Genomic DNA, 17,419 nt, shown 5'->3' with positions numbered 1-17,419 from the left:
CCTAACCATGACCGTAGCAGATGTTGCCAACCTCTACTCACACACTCACACATATACATTGAAATGATATCACAGGCACTGAACCAAGGCATAATCTGTTCAGAGTCAAGAGTGGGGAGCTGACCACCTAATGGGGCATGCTATTGTTTCCTGCCTTCTGCTTTTATTCTGTTACTGGTGCGCGCCTTTTCAGTTGTTTATCTGTCAGCAGCACACGATTCAAACTTACAGACAGCTGGAAGAGACTGTAATAGATGCGCAAAGAAATAAGTGAACAAAATAACATCAGAAAGCAAAAAGGCTGTAGGGAAATCAGATGAGTCAACGTGACAGGGTGGGTGGAGGGGGCTGGCCTTCATTTGTTTCTCTCTTGTCTGGAAGGGGTGACATCCAAGAACCATAGCAGCCAGCCTTAGAAAGACCTGTGTCCAGCCAGCATAAAGGCTATAGCAAAAGAATAAGCTTGAGCCATCCAAGCACAGTCTGAAAGTGTCAACCTTGGCAGAGAGCACGGAGCAGAGGAGACAGCAGTGGGCAGGGCCAGGTCACATCCATCTTATGGACACATCTCAAATTTTCCTTCAAAGAGAAACTCAGCCTTTCCAAGGCTCCCTTTTAACAGTCACAGCCAGAATTAGTTTTTTTTTTTTTTTGGTGAAATCTATAAATCTGATCTATTTGCTTCGAAGTTTGTGAGCTATAGCTTGGGAACTAAATATGGCTTACTGTGTGTTTTTTTATAAAGAAAGCTTCTGTCGGAATGCAGCCATGGTCAGTTATTATATCTCGTCTGTGGCTGGTTCTGAGTTACAAGAACAAGACTTTGTGGTAGTGAAAGAAATAGGATACAGTTCACAGGGCGGGGGGGGGGGGAACCTGTCCACTCTGATTCTTTGATAATGCAGGCACAAAAAGTAGTTGAGTATGTTAAATAGAAGTACAAAGTCAGAACAGATTGTCAGTACCAGCAGTTCTGAGCCACAGTTACACATCAGGAAGTATTCCTAGCTCTGTGTCCTGGGCTTGTTCCTGTTCAGGTGGAGGATAGACTTCACTGGCTTCCCAATAACCCTTCAAGAATGGCTCTTCGGGTTTAGACACCCTAGTGTAGAAGAACCACAGTGGGCTCTATTTATTTTATTTTATTTTATGATTTCTTAAAAGACCATTTGTCCTAAGTCCTGTTTACTTGATACATATGAGGGCTGTGTGGGCTGGTGGCTGGGGTCAGGAGGCTCATAGCTTCTTGTAGTCACCAAGGTGGAAAAGACTAGACTAGCAAACGCACAAGCATCTCACTGATTGTTCAGCTACTTCCAGGGTCCAGAACAGTGTATAATTCATTAGGTTTCTGCATACATGCAATTGTGAACATGAGATTTTTTCCTTACTCTGTGTGTAACTATTTGTATAGTCATATCTTTGCTTCAGTCTTTTCATCTGTAAAATAGGAACAATAACAGTCATCTAAGGAGTTCATGAACTTGAGCTCCTTATAAACGTGAACATAAAGGTTGGAAACACAGCTCTATTTTGAGTGTAGCCAGCCATAAATATCTTGGGGATGGCAAAGTAACAGCCTTTCAGGATGATATACTTCTGTGCATTAGATATTCTAGTACAGGGCTATACAGACTATGTAAACAACCATATGCAAAAACATAAGCACTTCTTCTATGGTAAAAACAGTACTCCTAGACTGTCCATGGGTATCAAAAGATACTTATGTATCCATCTTCTAGGCCCTTTGGAAATCGACTGTCTTTTGATGATTTTATTCTTCACCCTTAGGTTTCCCCAAATGATGTTAAAAGAGCGCCACACCGGTTCTGTGTGATCAAAGAATGAGTATTTAAAATTTTCCTCATATGGAACCTTGGAAGGCTGTAAGTCAGAATTACCACTTCCATCTGGACATCTCAAAGTTCAATGTTTTGGGCTTTTATCATGCTCAGTCACAAACCTGCTGCTTGGAATAGATGGGTGTTCTTGCATTTACCTCTCCTTACTTTCCTAAGTGGGGATGCCTCATTTTTATTGAATCTAAGAAGCCAGACCACCCCTCCTGACACTAACAAGAAAACAACGCCATCAATGAACTCTGTTACTCTAGATTATATGCTGTATCTTGGGAATGATAGATATGTGGGAAATACTCATCTTAGGATCAACTTACAACTCTTTAAAATGTATATGAATAAAATAAGAAATGGTAGGGCTTAATGTTAACATTCAGTCATTTGAGTGCAGCATTCATTGGTTATGTGTCTGCAAAAAAACAGACTTATACATTCATAAGATGTCTATGATTCTGATGGCTAATTTGAATGATACTAAGAATTATTTTTAAACTTCTTCTTATAATAATTTGTTTCAAATAATGAGACTGGGTAGAGAGGGGTTAATAGTCATATGTTGTAGAACCCCATGCTCAAGCTGGGTTCCACTATTCAGGGTTCGAGAATAATTTTCCTTCCATTGTTTATGAGTATTTTTTGACACACAATTGTTATTTCATGATAAAACACAGAGTACACACTTCAGATATTAAAATCCAACTTCATATGGGTTTAAGACCAGCCTACAGGAAAAACAAATTAATACACAAACCACAGTTTACGTGACTTGGAATACAGATGACAAGAACTACTATTTCTGACTTAGAAAGGCATGTTTGTAAGAAGCCCTGGCAAAGCATAAGAGCTCAAAGCTCTGCTTCAGCTGGCTGCAGGTCCTGAGATGTATCTACAAGTAAGACAAGCCAGACATTCAGTGCCCATGATGGTCCAATGGCTGAGAGATGGAGCCATGTGCACATCCTCGAGAGTGGAGTCTCTCAGGATGGGAAGTCGGATGGTGAGGTTTGGAGTAATGGAAATGCGTGAGACTTGGGGAAATCTGAGAGCCACAAAAGGAATGAAGGGACTTAGAAAGCCTGGACAGCAGAAGTGGATGGCCCATCCCGAGAACTCACGGGGCAGGCTGCTGCTCTTTGGGGGAGCTGTGGAATGGTGGTGGCGGGGCACACAAGGCAGAGTCCATTTCATCAGGGCCAGAGAGGCTGGAGAAATAACAGGCGTTTTGGCGATCAGAGAGGATAACAGACAACAAAACGAGAAGAAGCAGGGATCATTGTGCCATGAATAGACTTGTGTTTGCAAGGTGGCCCCTTAGCACTACCGACGAGAATATTTCAGCGACAGTAATCAGGTGAGTGGTGCTTGGCTTTGGCTGAGGGGGCAACAGAACCAGCCCTTCTGACCCTTATGAGCAAAGGTCAATTGCAGGACAAGAGCCTGTGCTTATGAAAGAAGAAGTAGGGATCTGCTATCTATAGAAAAAATAATCAATTATGGACTAATCTCCAAGGGTCGGGAGCAGCAGCATCCGTCCTCCCTGTAAAACAGCCATTGCCTTTTCTGTTTTGCCTTTGCAAAGCTGAGACTCAGAAGAGGCAAAATGACCTCCCAAGGTCATCATAATGAACAAGAAGTTTGCTGTCTGACACCAAAGCTTTTAACAGCATCACCCAGTCTCTGATGAATCCATCACGGTTGGGTGATGAGCAAACAGAGTACAAAAAGGGAAATGAAAAGTGACAATGACGTGCATGCTCCCGTTTCGCTGCACTTAAAAATGAAATATAACCATTAAAATAATTATAAATATTATCTTGTCACTAATTTTCCAGCTTTGGTAAAAAGAGTAAGTACCTAAAATAAGTAGGAAGCGAGATGGTGTTGGTTCTGTGACTCTGTTACCAGTGTTCTCTGCATTATGGTTTAAACAAAAATGGTCAGGGGTGTGTGTATGTGTGTGTGTGTGTGTATGTGTGTGTGTGTGTGTGTGTTGTGGTGTGGTGTGTAGGTAAGTGTGCTTAGGGGATCGGGAAACTTTCAGGACAGTCACACTGGTAACAGTGACTTTGGAGGCCTCCCAACAACAGTGGGTTAGCATTGTTAGGAGGGCTTGGCTCTGGAGAGCAAGCTTCTGCCGCCAGCTGCCTGCAGCGCACTGGCCTTCTAAGCACTTTTGGTGGCTCTCAGATTCCCTACTCACTCTGCTCCTTCGCATCTTCTTTGTGGCTGGGAGAACTGCTTTTCTGCTCCACACAGCTTTCACCTTGACAAATACGACTTGGCTTAAGTGCCCCTGTATCCTTTTTAGCTTGCTCTTCTCATAGCAAAAGCAGCAGAAGGAAAAAAGAGAGCAAGGATAGGAAAATTACAATGACAAGGTATGCAGATCCTCACGTTTGTCTCTATGACTGTTCTTACCCAGATAGGATTTGATTTCCCTGGCAACCACCCCTTTTTTTTTTCACTCCTATGGAACCAAGGAGGGAGTGAGGCTGAATTTGCTTCAGATTACTTACAGTTACTTTTTAAAAAATAAGCACACATACCTACCTTGCTAAAAATGGGCTTATAACCCTTGCCCAGCTCCCTCTACATGTTTTAAATGCTCTGGAAATAAAAGAGCCATATGTTCACTGAGCGACTGTGAGATTATTTCCAGTCACAAACATTTATACTTGTCTTTGGGGGTCCTAGCACCATAAGAGTTTCTGGGTAAACATGCCCAAAGTATTTTATAAGACACGAAGTCTCTGGTCTCAAGGGAATTTACAAGTTTTCAATGGATTGGGAGATTTGGAGCTCGATGAACGAAAAGAGCAAGCAATTCTACAGCATGTCAAACAGAGTTGGGCACTAACTAACTTTCTTGGTGCAGCTGAGTTACATACTGTTGGTAATCTACCCTGTTCCCTAGTGGGGGAAACATCTGGGATTGTGGGAGTTCTCCCAGGCCACTTAAATCAGAATTCACCTTGGGAGCTGCTGGGAAGTGTTATCAAGGTGCCAGCTGACTCAAGAAGGGGACTACTGGGCACAGATTTTGTGATATCACACCAAGAAATAGTAGTCTAGACACTACTACTGGAGTCCAGTTGGCTATACAAAGAGGGTAGGAGGGAAAGCGAATGCATCTTTTTAAAGATTTATTTATTTTTCTTTTATATGTATGGGTGTTCGCATGTGTGTCTGTGCGCATGTGTTCTGGGTACCTGTAGAGTTACAGACAGTAATGAGCTGCCTTATATCAGTGTGGCTAGGAACTGGACATAGGTCCTTTGGAAGAGCAGCCAGTGCTTTAAACCACTGAGATGTCTCCAGGTCCTGGAAAGTGAATATTTACGAGTAGTCCACTCTGTATTTTGACTAGAATGGACCCTGGGGAGTTTGTTATCTAAGGCTCACTGCTGTCCTTAGTGGTCATATTACACTGGTCTTGTTTTGGGGAAGCTTTCTCTTTTATTGAGACCCTTGTGTGTTAGGAGAGGTCAGGGTTCAGGCTAAGGTCATCTGTATGTCGCCTCGTTCAACTGTTCTTTGCTTCATCACACTGCTGTGCAGCCGTGTGTACGATCTAAGCCTGTTCAATGCATAAGGGTCTTGGTATGTCTGCTTGGAATGCTGAACAAAAAATATCTTCTCTTTCATTGAGTAATGAAGTAGGGAAGCAGGGACCCATATAATCACAAACACACAAGCATTTTCTAACATATCATTAATAGTATGTTGCTATCAATCTCATTGCAAATATGAGAACATTGAGACTGTATGGTGCCAAGTGACCTACATTAAATGTTACAGATGACAGTCAGATTTCTATGCTCTTTTTAAAAATATCACACCATGCTCTCAAAATGAGATCCTGGCCTTCACTTCAGCAATTTTTTGTTAATTATGAGACTCCAGAATTAAATTTTCTGAATACATTTTAAAAAAGATTGACAATTAATGACCATTAGATGCTTGGGAGAACCCAAAGAATTTGAGGTAACAGACACAGAGTATGCCTGACCAGCACTTATAACTGGCTTCAAGATTTAGTGAAATGCAAGGAAAACCCAACACATTGTAAAGTTGTTCAAGATTGAATGCCCCAGTGTTTGTCTGTTGTGGATTGACTCATTTCTATCAGCTACATAGGAGGATAATTTGGAGCCCTTAGTAGTTTTCATGAAGGTGTTTGCTTTTGGGTATGTGGAGGCATAGCTATTGGCTCAGACCAGGTGAGCGTTGTAATTTTCCACCACTGCTTACAGTCAGTGGTGGACTACTGTCTGTCCACAACATTGTATGTGGGTTTTAAGTATAGTTCCTAGTTCCAAAATGGAGTTCTCTGAGGAAGGCTAGAATTCTCGACCAGGTGTTCAGAAGCAGAGATGGAACTGGGTTAGTTGTCTTCCTGTTGGGGTTCTGTAGAAACCCAGACATGGACATGTCATTCACCCCTCTACCATCGCCTCCCAAACACCGGTGCTATCTGCTAACATCCCACACATCACTCAGCCAGCCTGTCAGCTGTCAGTGCTATACACTCCCTGTCTGTCTAATTTGTAGGGCTCTGATTCTGTTTCTTTGGAACTCGAAGACTGATAAACATGGGATGAACAAATAGTACAGTTATTTTAAAATGCTTATGAATATAGATGTTTTCTCTTAGAACAGAAAGTCTGATAATCTTGTTGAAATGGTACAAGTTTAGTCCATAGAATACTCAGTCAATCGTCTCATATACTAACAGTGAAACAGAATTTGAAATAAATATCAGTAAATACGTTTTCCTTCAGAGCATTTATCATTAAATTTAAAAGACCTATAAAATGAGCCTATCTCTAATCATACTCATAAATTATCGACTTAACTTTTTGACATCTACAGACAAATGAGGGAAGACCTAACAAATCCACGAAGGCATACACTCTTGCACTTCACCACCACATTGATCACTCCGTCTGTCATCTGGGTGCTTTTAATTCTTCCAGGTGATAGTCACAGTACCTAAAAGTGTGCTGCATTTAAATGGACCACCATGAAAGTTTTCACGAAGCCACATGAATCTAGTTCTCAGTATCTAAGCAGGATAAAGTCATATTTTGGTGTCTTTATGCACTTGGGTAATACAGAATCCCACTTTAAAAATTATCACACAGTGACATTTTCTCTTGAGGATTTGAACTTTGTGCTGTTTCATATGGCAAGACGTCTATAACAGGTATGTGCACAGATGGTCTGCTAAACAGCTATTTTCATCAGTATTTTATCAGGCTGTTGTAAAGGCTGTGGTGGAGGTTTTAAATAGAGAGAGACATATTCTAATTTAAAGGACTCTTTTAGGTTGTCTATGTAGGGATGACTAAAGGGAAACAGGAGGAGAAGCAGAGATGATGTTCATGTAAGAATCCTGGTGGAGAGCCAGGAGGCAGTGATGAGAGAGGAGAGGGCAGATTTCTTAATGATGAATTAGGTGTAAGGTCTGGAAGAAAGGAGCAAGGACACCCCAAGGCTTGTGCCCTGATTGACTAGAAGGACTGAATTCTATTGGCTGAAATGAGGCGGCCCAAGAGGAGCAGATTAGGGGTGCAAGACTCAGTCTGGACTCTGAGTCAACATATGCCGCAGTGACAGCTGAACACTCATATAGTCATATTAAGTAAAAGAGCAAGATCCAGAAAGAAAAATATTTCATGTTTTCTCTCATTTTGGGGTCCTATATCTTATGTCAAAACATAAAACCTTATCTATGCATGCAAAAGGAAGACTGGTATAAGGGGTAGATGAGTGAGAAAGGCAGAGGAAGGAGACGGTAGAAGATAGGGATAGCTATGGTCCAGGTGCATCATGTACTTGAAGATACATTGCTAAGTAGCATGAACACTGTGGCTACATACAACCGGAAGACAGAAAAGAGTCCTCAGCATGTGCTGAGTGTGAGATACCTAAGAGACACCCAAGAAGAGATGTGGAGAAGGGAACTGGACATATATATATACGGTAGGCCACCACTCTGGGCTTGAACAATCCATGTGGATGTTTACATGGCACTTAAATATCTGAGAATGAATGATACCTCTAAAGAATGAATGCTAGTAGGAAAGAGAAGTGGCCTGGAAGCTGTGACAAACTCAGCTTTCATTCCATGAACGGTGGTGTGAAGATGGCAAGGTGTGCAGGCCTGCGAAGTTGAGTAAGGGCAGGTGTTTAAAAATGGAGGATGAACTGCCTCATCCTACCCCCAGTCTCTTAGGATAGCAACATCCATCTTACCTCTCAGTCTCTGCTTCATACAAAAGACCCTGCCATTAATTAGCTTTCTCTCCTCAATGGGAAAGCATCTCGGGAAGAAAAAGAGAGAGGGAGAGAGAGCTAGCGAACATTGCTTTTGTTTTCTTCGTTTTCTCTCTTCAAACTCTTTGACAGCTTTCCACAATAAAGAGTACGTCTTGCTTTGGAAACTCAGTGCCTCCACACACGTGAGAGAAGAAGAAACACTTAGCCTTCTGTCTCCCCACAAATGCTGTCTTCTCTTCTCTTCTTTTCTATTGTATTCTACTTAATTAAAAATAATGTTGCTCCCGACCCGCTAAATTGATTTCACTAACTGCTAATTCATCATGGCCATAGTATTGAAAAGCAGCTATTCACAGCAACTGGTGGGGGCTTAGCTGCGTTCACTATTAATCAGAAAGATAATGTTATTCCTCTTTACTTTTCCCAGTGAACCTTCTGCAAAACCAATGCTTACCACGTACTTACTGAATGAATAGTTTTAAGACCCTAATGTCATGTTCCTTAATAGAGCTCTGTGGAACTTGTTGCCATTATTGATTGCACCTTCTGTGGAAGCCCACTCCCTCAATGCTCTTTAGAGGAGATTTGAGTCTTTCTGACTAGTTCTTGGAAGAGGCAGGAGAAGACCATTCTCTGGATGATACCTACTAGTTGGGTTACTACATGCAAAGCCAATCAGCTCTGTATCGGCTTTGCATATTCCTGCATATTAGCCTTTTTTGGGTCTGGCTAGTAGTACTGAGAAAAAAATTTAAGAGATAGCTGACTGGTTCAGGGGATAAAGGCACTTGCCACCAAATCAGAGGATCTGAATTCAATCCCTGAGGCTCACATGGAGGAAGGCAAGAACTAGTTCCTGAAAGTTTTCCTCTGATTTCCACATGCATAGTGTGGTGGTGCACCTCACCACCAAATAAATGCAATAAAGTCTAAAGATTTGTAAAATTCAAACAATAAAGACCCTCCAGCCTCCTGTGATCTAAAAGAAAAGATCTCAATATTTTAGAACAATCTTTTTTTTTTTAATATTGTCATTGATATGGTGTTTCATGTCAAGATGAAATGTCTGTCACCTTCAGGACAGAAGGGAGAGTTTCTACCAATTATCTACAATTTGAAACAAATGATCTGGAGAGAAATTTTGAGTGCCAATTTATCTTAGAATCCTGAAACGTCTGATTAGAAATGATGTGTGGTTTAGCTTGCATGTGCTACTCAGTAGAGTTTTACAATGAAAGCCTGGCATGTAGTGAGTCATCAGTAAGTGTGAAGTGAAGTGAAGTTCATCATACGAACACCTACTGAGGGATAGCGAAGGAGATGAGGCTCTTGCTACCGTGTAATGCTTCCTCTTGAAGCTCACCACTGACAGGAAGGAAAACGCTACAGCAAAGTGTGCAGATTTTGGAATTAGGTCAGATGGCACAAATCTGATTTCTAGACTTGTGGCTTTTGGTTTAATTTTATGAACATCTTCTACCTTTGGGCTTTCAAATATAAAATGAGACTATGGAGACTTATAGGGATATGGCTGTAAGGATAAAGGTAATATAAATATAAAACAATTTAGGACATATTAAACATGTACAGAACATGCCTATTAATATGATAATGGGGACACACTCGACAAATGAAAGCTTATAGGGTTTTCTGGGGGTGGAGGGTGCTTGATTCAGAAAGTAATTTTTGTGTGAACAATTATGTTATAAGGGATTGATAGTTAAGTCTCCATATGGTGGAAGCCCCTAAGTATAATTTAATTCACAATAGAATTGACCCACAAAGGAATACAAAATAAACCTAAGACTCTGAAGCTTGGTGAGAATGAGGGATATTAGTGGATTTGGGGGATTTTCCAAAGGCTTGGGGTAGGGGCTAATGACTGGTCAAAGCATTAAGTACAGAAGAAAACCCCAAATTTGTTTTAATACACTGATGGACATGACTGTAGCAATGTCAAGACTTAGCCCCACACTGAGGTCATCTGGACACTCAGGCATAGGTGATGATGACCTCCTAAAGACAGCATTCTCAAGAAGACCTCAGTCTCTCTCTGAGGGTCTTTCTATTGAATAGATGTGGTCACCATCACTGATAACTTACAGATGTTCAGGTTCACTCCAGTTGTGAGTTGTCTATTTTCTGGACAAGTTGTTGTTTGGGTCAAAAACCTAAGTGTAAATACCAAGTCCCCACCTATCTGATCTGGAGGCTCAGAAAATCTCTCTTGCCAACATCAAACCTTCATGTTCTGCTGAACTAGCACCAGTGAAATAAAAGTGTTTGTCAAGTGCTTAATTTCCTCAACTGGGTTAGAACTGATTTATTAATCAACTGAGAAGTGACATATAGGAACTTTTAATCCTGATTTTTTTCTCCCTCAATGAAGGGGAAGAAACCTGGTATCCAAATGGGTGATTAGAGGGGACCCCAGCAGATCAAGTTTCAGAGCATTGAGGAGCTGGTATGTGTCCTTATGTGGGTATGTTAAGGAAGGATGGCAGATAGGGGATCCACGGCCAGCATTTAGAAGACAGGATTTGGAAGCATCTGAGAAATCGCACATATGTTTCCATGGTGACCTTCAGGGATCCAAAGCTACATCTCACAAAAGGGCCAACTGAACTCCAGGCCACGGGAGCCAGGCAACAAATCTGGGCAGGCCTGCTGAGCAAAACCAAAACCCGTGATCTCACCCCAGCGCATTCCAAGGTACATTCTATTTATCACCAACCCTCTGCGGAAGAGATTTCCAAGAAGGATCGGAGAGGCTGGAGATGGGATGACTTGCTTTATGATGGTTCCAGGATAGCGACAGGAGTTTAAGCATACCACCTGGACTCAAAAACTTTCTTGTTTTGCTTCATGTGACTTTAAGCGTTCACACCACCCTGTGGTGGGTGTCAACCTCATCAGTTACAAATGAAGATGCTGACACAATGTAATTAAAGCCGACGTGGCTAACAAGCAGTAGGGTTTACTCAGATTTCATATGTCCTGTGGGGCCAGTGCATTCTTGATTTCACTATACCACACCTCAATGACTTATCTAACCATTGAACTCTACAAGCGGAAAAAAACCCCCAATTAATGTATAGTCATACTTTCAACCATCTGGGAAATGACTCTGATATCCCTACATAGGTAAAAGAGGGGCAAAATGTGTTTAGAAGAATCATGACTGAACCCAATTTAAGGATCATAGAATTTGGGTCAAGTCTGTGTCAGTATCTGCATTTCCCAAGGTATTAATGTAAAAGAAATGGAGCTATAACGTAAGTATAATAGTTGGCTGGTAAAAATAGGAATATGCCTTGTATTTGATTCTGTAAGCCTTGAACATGTCAAGAGTTTAAAAAAATTGTTGGCCTTAAAAAAATTGTTGGCGTGTGTGTGTGTGTGTGTGTGTGATACCTGCATGTGTTCATGTGTGTGCATGTGTGTGTGAAGGCTGGAAGTTGATGTCAGATGGCTTCTTTATTTGCTCTCCAGCCTATTTTTTGAGACAGGGTCTCTCAGTAAGCCTGGAGTCTACCTATTCTGACTTGGTAAGTCTAGCTGACTAGCAAGTTGCAGTCATTCTCCTGTTTCTGTCTCCTCATTGCTAGGATGATAAATATGTGTCAGTATGTTTGTTTATTTTTTCCTGTGGGTGCTGGCAATCCAAACACAGCCTCTCACACTTGTTCCTCCAGGCACTTTACTTCCAAGCAACCTTCCCAGCCCCTTGACAACATTATGATGGTGAAAATTACGATGGAAGAAGGGCTTATTTATGTTTAAAAATGATCATCTTTGGATGTAAAACTAAGCAGGACCTTTGCTAGTCATGCACACATGCTATTATTACTTCTTTCTTTAAAAGTCTGGTGTTCTCTCTCTCTTCTCTTTGTGACGTGCGCACGTACACACACACACACACACACACACACACACACACACACACACACACACACAAATCCACAGCATACTTTGAACAGAACAGTTATGTTTTTCTCATTATGGAACTGAGCTACCCACAGAGAGCAATATTGCAGGTACACTTCACATGAGAAAGGCTTCGTCTTTTTCCCGTTATCTTTTGCTAATGAGTCACACTGACTCTATGAGAGCTCTTCGCATAGCTATACCACCTTCCAGTGCAAACTCTCCGGAGTCCCTCATACTTCACTGCAGAGATGGGTGGGCACTTAACTTCCTCTTCATGTTAGCAAGGGTTTGTTTAGAGTGAAAGTCCATGGACTAACAGAAAAGAATGAAATTAAATTCCATTTATGACAGTTTATATCATTCAAAGAAATCCTTTTTGGTTAGAATTAGGCAAAATAATATAGGGCCAAAAGTCTACACAAATACCCTCGAGTTCGTCTGTGCTGGGTGCCTGCTGCTGGGCATGGGCCTGCCCTTACGTGTGGTGTGTACACCAGTGAGACTCCACTGGAGCAAACTGACTTTCCCTTTGTGGTAACCAATTTTCTTGTCAATTATAATGGAGTAAGAATTGTCTGTGTATGAAGGGATTAAATTTGTCCTATGTTTACAAAACTGCATTTTCTTTTGTTCTTACACAATCACCAAAAGGAGAAATAAAAACTTTGTGTGGGAGGCATCTGAGTATCAAGAAGTATTTAAATGAAGAGATTCTAGCATCCATGATCAGTTAGAGTCGTTGGAAACTGGGGCACCTGACCTGATTCTTGTGTGAAACATTATCAGAGGTTCATCCAGGAGGATTTAGTCAGGATGTGATTGTAATATATTTCCTAATTTTAACAAAGATGTAGACCACAAAAGGTAGCACACCTTAGTGCTGAAAGTTTATTGTTGCATGGACCTAAGTAACAAGGTAAAACAGTCCATTTCCAATGAGTAATTATCATTTCCAATGATGTTAGTAAACACCAATGGAAAGGCTGGATATGTAAAAATAGCTTTGCTGATATCTCTAGCTAACTGGTTAAAAGATTTATTTATGAGATAATCTGACACGGTACTTCTTTTGGTTTCTAATTTAAAAGGTTTTAAAAATTTTTTAAATTTAAAATGTATTGTTAATTAAAATGTAATTATTGAAACTTCTCCTTTCCCTCTCTCCTCTCAGCCCTTCCATGTGCCTTTCTTCCAACCCTGCCAGGTTCATCACCTCTCAAATTCATAGCCTCTCTTTTCCTTTATGTATATATTTATATATGCACATATACATATTTATATATATATGCTATATAAAAATATAGACATATTTATTTTTATATCTCATATTTATTATACACATTACAAATATATACATATTTGAACATATATGTCTATATAACATAGATAAACATGAACATATAGAAACATAAATGTCTGTAGACTCAGACATGCCTTGACTTCCATTTCAATCAAGTGGACTTGTATATGAAACATGCCCAGTCCTTGGCCTTTCTCATTCAATAGCATATATTGGCCCTGTTGCACAATAGTGTGTTTTAATCTACATTATTCTTTTTAAAGTTATGAACTCTTTGTTGTTTGGTAGAGTTCATTCCTTTAACAAATGTTTAGTACCCATTTATGTGTGTTGAGCATACATCCAGGAAATGGGAACACAGAATCAGGCAAAACAAAATCCCTGGCCTGGTGGAGAACCTCTGCCCCTGCTGTCTCACACTAAGGGAGGAGTGCAGAGGCAACACACACAGGGCCACAACACAGTCACAGGTTTTTCCTAAAGGGGGAAAAATCTCACAGGGCTTCGACCCTAGATAAAGAACAACAGGCAACTAATGACTAAGAAGGACAATCGGCCTCTACCTGGGATGAGCTCCTCCCCCTTTATTGTCTGCCCAATACAAAGTGGTCAGCCCTGAAGCCACAAACATATCTGAAACTGGGCGCAGCAGGCTATATTTATATATCTGTATACATATATGCATGCACATATGAACCCAGATATACATATAAAACACATCTGGGGGAAATACTGCTGTTGGGATGGAGGAAATAGTTCAGGTGGGAGGGTTTACTTTTAACTCTGATTCTTTACCATTTCATTTTTTCCCACAGTAAGCATATACAACTTTTATTAAAGATTCAAATTATGTGGAAAGCCTCCTGTGATGATTTGTTTATGCTTCTCCAGGGAGTGGCACTATTAGGAGGTGTGGCCTTGTTGGGAGTAGGTGTGTCACTGTGGGGTGGGCTTAAGACCCTCATCCTAGCTGCCTGGACTCCAGCATTCTACTAGAAGCCTCCAGATGAAGATGTAGGACTCTCAGCTGCTCCTGCACCATGCTTGACTGGATGCTGCCATGCTCCTGCCTTGACGATAATGGACTGAACCTCTGAACCTGTAAGCCAGCTCTAGTTAAAATGTTGTTTATAAGACTTGCCTTGGTCATGGTGTCTTTTCAGCAGTAAAACCCTAACTAAGACACCATTCAACCCACAGTTCCTGTGAATTTGTTGACTTAAAATCCATGCTGTCTTGACATTGTCTCAACCCAAAGGTTAAACTGCTAGGTTCAAAGACCTAGGGAAAGGCTGGGTTTTCACATGAAACTGAGGGTCCTGCGGCGGAAAGCAAGAAATTAGACCCTTCCAAGAGTCAGCATTATAGAATATACGTTGCTTCCCAAATTCTTCAGCTGGAATCTTATATCCAAACCGAGGAACATTTGCATGTGGCTGAATTCAAGAACCCATATGCTCCATGGCAGTCTGTACCACTTATTTTCAATGAGATAAAATAGCTTATTTAAACTTTGAATTTCCCTATTGGGTTCAGGCGATTCAGCTGTTTATCCAGCAGCACCCTGCTTAAAAATAGATGGCATGACATTTGTGGGTGCTTTAAAAAATACCCATTGGAGAGGGGAGCAGAGCACTCATGCCACGTTCGTCCTCCCTATTATGTAAGAATGGTGAATTGTTATGAAATGAAGGCTTCAGAGAGAACAGCCTTCCTCCCAGCTCTTAAAGGACAGTCTCCAGGAGCCAGGAGCATTCACTGGCTGTAAGGGCATGCCAACTGAGCATGGCTACTTGATGATTATAATTAATGCAATGGAGACCCACTAATAGAATATGGAGATGCCACATAGTAGGAACTGTCAGTATGAAACTGAATACAAAAGTGACTTTCAGAATATTTGAGTATATTTTATAAACCTGTGTCATTACATTTGTATCTATTTGACAAATGTAAGGTATGATTAATATTGATCTTAAGCCTGTTGTCACACAATACCATAGACAACTCAAGGTATGTTGCCATCAGAAATGGTCAAACTAGTGGATTTAGAGGGATCTGAAATATTGGACTCGAGATTCCAATCTGGTACAATGCAGACCGCAAAGGATAGGGGCCGTCAGGAAATGAAACCTCAAAACCCTACCCTCCCTCCCAGCCTAACACACTTATCTTGGCATCTTACTGATTTTATTTATTAAAAAGATACACTTTATGAGGAAATTGCATTTACGGAGTGATATGAAGGCGGAAATCAGGTCCGTTCGAGGAGCCTGATGTGCCTTCTTCGCTGGGACGTTTTCATCTCCAGCTTTATCAGCGTTTTCTGAGTACTCGTCAAAGGCTACAGGGTTAGAGGCGGCTTCCTTCATCAAGTGTGCTCCTTACCCTGGGAGCTGTCACTCACAGGCAGGTGGATGGATGGCCTACTGAGGAGGAAGTGAACTACTCTTTCTTCCTGGTTTATGGCTTGAATACTTAGCTCCTTCCAAATCAGATTTGCCACCTGCTCCTTTGTGAGGGGGCAGGTTACCTGAGGCCATCTCAGTTAGTTGCCAGGATAAGGGGAGAAAGTCTTCAATAGCTCATTTTTCATGTCCCTCTAGGATGTACCTAGCAGGGACAGCTTAAGTGGCCTCCTGCCCTGCACATTGTTTTTACTACACTCCTGTTCTCCTTTCCACAGGTTCTGCAAATGCTTTTAATGGTCTGGGTGCCCCACTAAGAGCAGGGATTTTGTGTTTTCTTTTCAATAGCACAGTCTACTTCTTAGCACCCTGTGGCATTTTGTAAAAGTGATAAATACTAATGATGAACAACCTAGCAGGCTCTTGTGTTCCTGGGGCTATGGGAGTGAGGGGGGAAAAACAAAACCATTGTGAACACAAAGGCAAGATGTAGCCAGGCTCTCATTAGATCCAGCTGTTAGATGTGAAAAAAGTTTGCTAATAAAACCATACAGGGATTTTGTGCCGTGGAGCCAAGGGTGCAGAACAGGCTTCCAAGATGTGCTTCTGTCTTCTTTCCAATTTGGGGGTGTTATGCTACCATGGGATTTTGAAATCCACGCGAATGTTATTTTCTTTCTTCCTCTCGTATGTTTAAACTTGCATTGTGACAAACTAGATCTCTGTCTTAAATAACCTCAACCGTTTGTTTCCTATAAACATACATTTATTTCACTTGCTTAAAATCCATCTTCACTCAGAGATGTGAAGACTCTTAGGTGTTTTATCTTAGTACTGAATGCAGTCCTACTTGTTCACAACTCAGGTATGAATACGTTATTCTCAGCCAGTGAGTGAAACAAATGTTACTATAATTAATACAAATGTATCCTCATTTTCATAAACAAAAATTTGAAAATTCTTGACTTACAAAAACACTAGAAATATTGATAATTTTATTTTTACTTTGAGTGCTTTTTAGGACCATACTCTAGACTATAAAAGACTGGGATGAAGGCAAACCCTAAACAGTGTTCTTATTAAGGAGGCATGTGATTTTCATATCGTTTATCTTTGTAGTAAAGCCAAAGTAGTTGCATCCACTTTTTGAATTGAATGTAACTTATATTTTCTAATAAATAAATAAATAAATAAACAAATGTGAAACTTCTTTCCCTTTTGTTGTATTCTGTTCTTAGGTTCCCAAAAGGATTCATTTTCTTTAGACACTGATAGAGATGCCATGAATATTGCTATTTTCTTCATCTTATTGTAACTGTGACTACAGGATACAATTACTGAATCAGCTCACCTATATGTATAGAGTCCCTCCCGTATGCCAAGGAGGGCAAGAGGAGAAGACACAGTATTCCTGGTCTGATATTTGTTTTTGGGAATCTTTCTGTCTATTGAAAGAAGTAGTGGAATTGCCGCAGAGGGAGGAGCAATAAGGTGCAAATGGACTGCAAATTGATAAAAATCAAAGCATATTTACAGAAGCTAGTTCAAGGTCTTTCTTGACTTGAAGCTTGAAAGATGGGCAAGATGTCACCAGCTAGGTAGAAGGAGAAGAAAGAGTGCTCCAGGCAATGAAAGTCTGT

At 40.9% G+C, this 17,419-nt stretch overlaps 1 protein-coding gene across 9 annotated transcripts in view; it reads right to left on the bottom strand.

Moving 5' to 3' along the window:
- Window positions 1-17,419, bottom strand: part of Dlgap1 (DLG associated protein 1) — a 791,008-nt gene that overhangs the window by 230,698 nt on the left and 542,891 nt on the right. The window contains exon 1 of one of the 9 annotated variants that reach the window (XM_031368701.1): window positions 4,060-4,134. The exons of the other annotated variants lie outside the window; for them this stretch is intronic. Coding sequence (XP_031224561.1) covers window positions 4,060-4,074 — 15 coding nt within the window. The 5' untranslated portion in view covers window positions 4,075-4,134. Of the gene's footprint in view, window positions 1-4,059; window positions 4,135-17,419 lie in introns of those variants that run through there. 9 annotated transcript variants of the gene reach the window in all.

The sequence above is a fragment of the Mastomys coucha genome, unplaced genomic scaffold (assembly GCF_008632895.1).
Source record: "Mastomys coucha isolate ucsf_1 unplaced genomic scaffold, UCSF_Mcou_1 pScaffold14, whole genome shotgun sequence".
In the NCBI taxonomy this organism is placed as follows: Eukaryota; Metazoa; Chordata; class Mammalia; order Rodentia; family Muridae; genus Mastomys; species Mastomys coucha.
The sequence above is the reverse complement of the archived record's forward strand: the minus strand, read 5'-3'. Positions and strand labels throughout refer to the sequence as shown.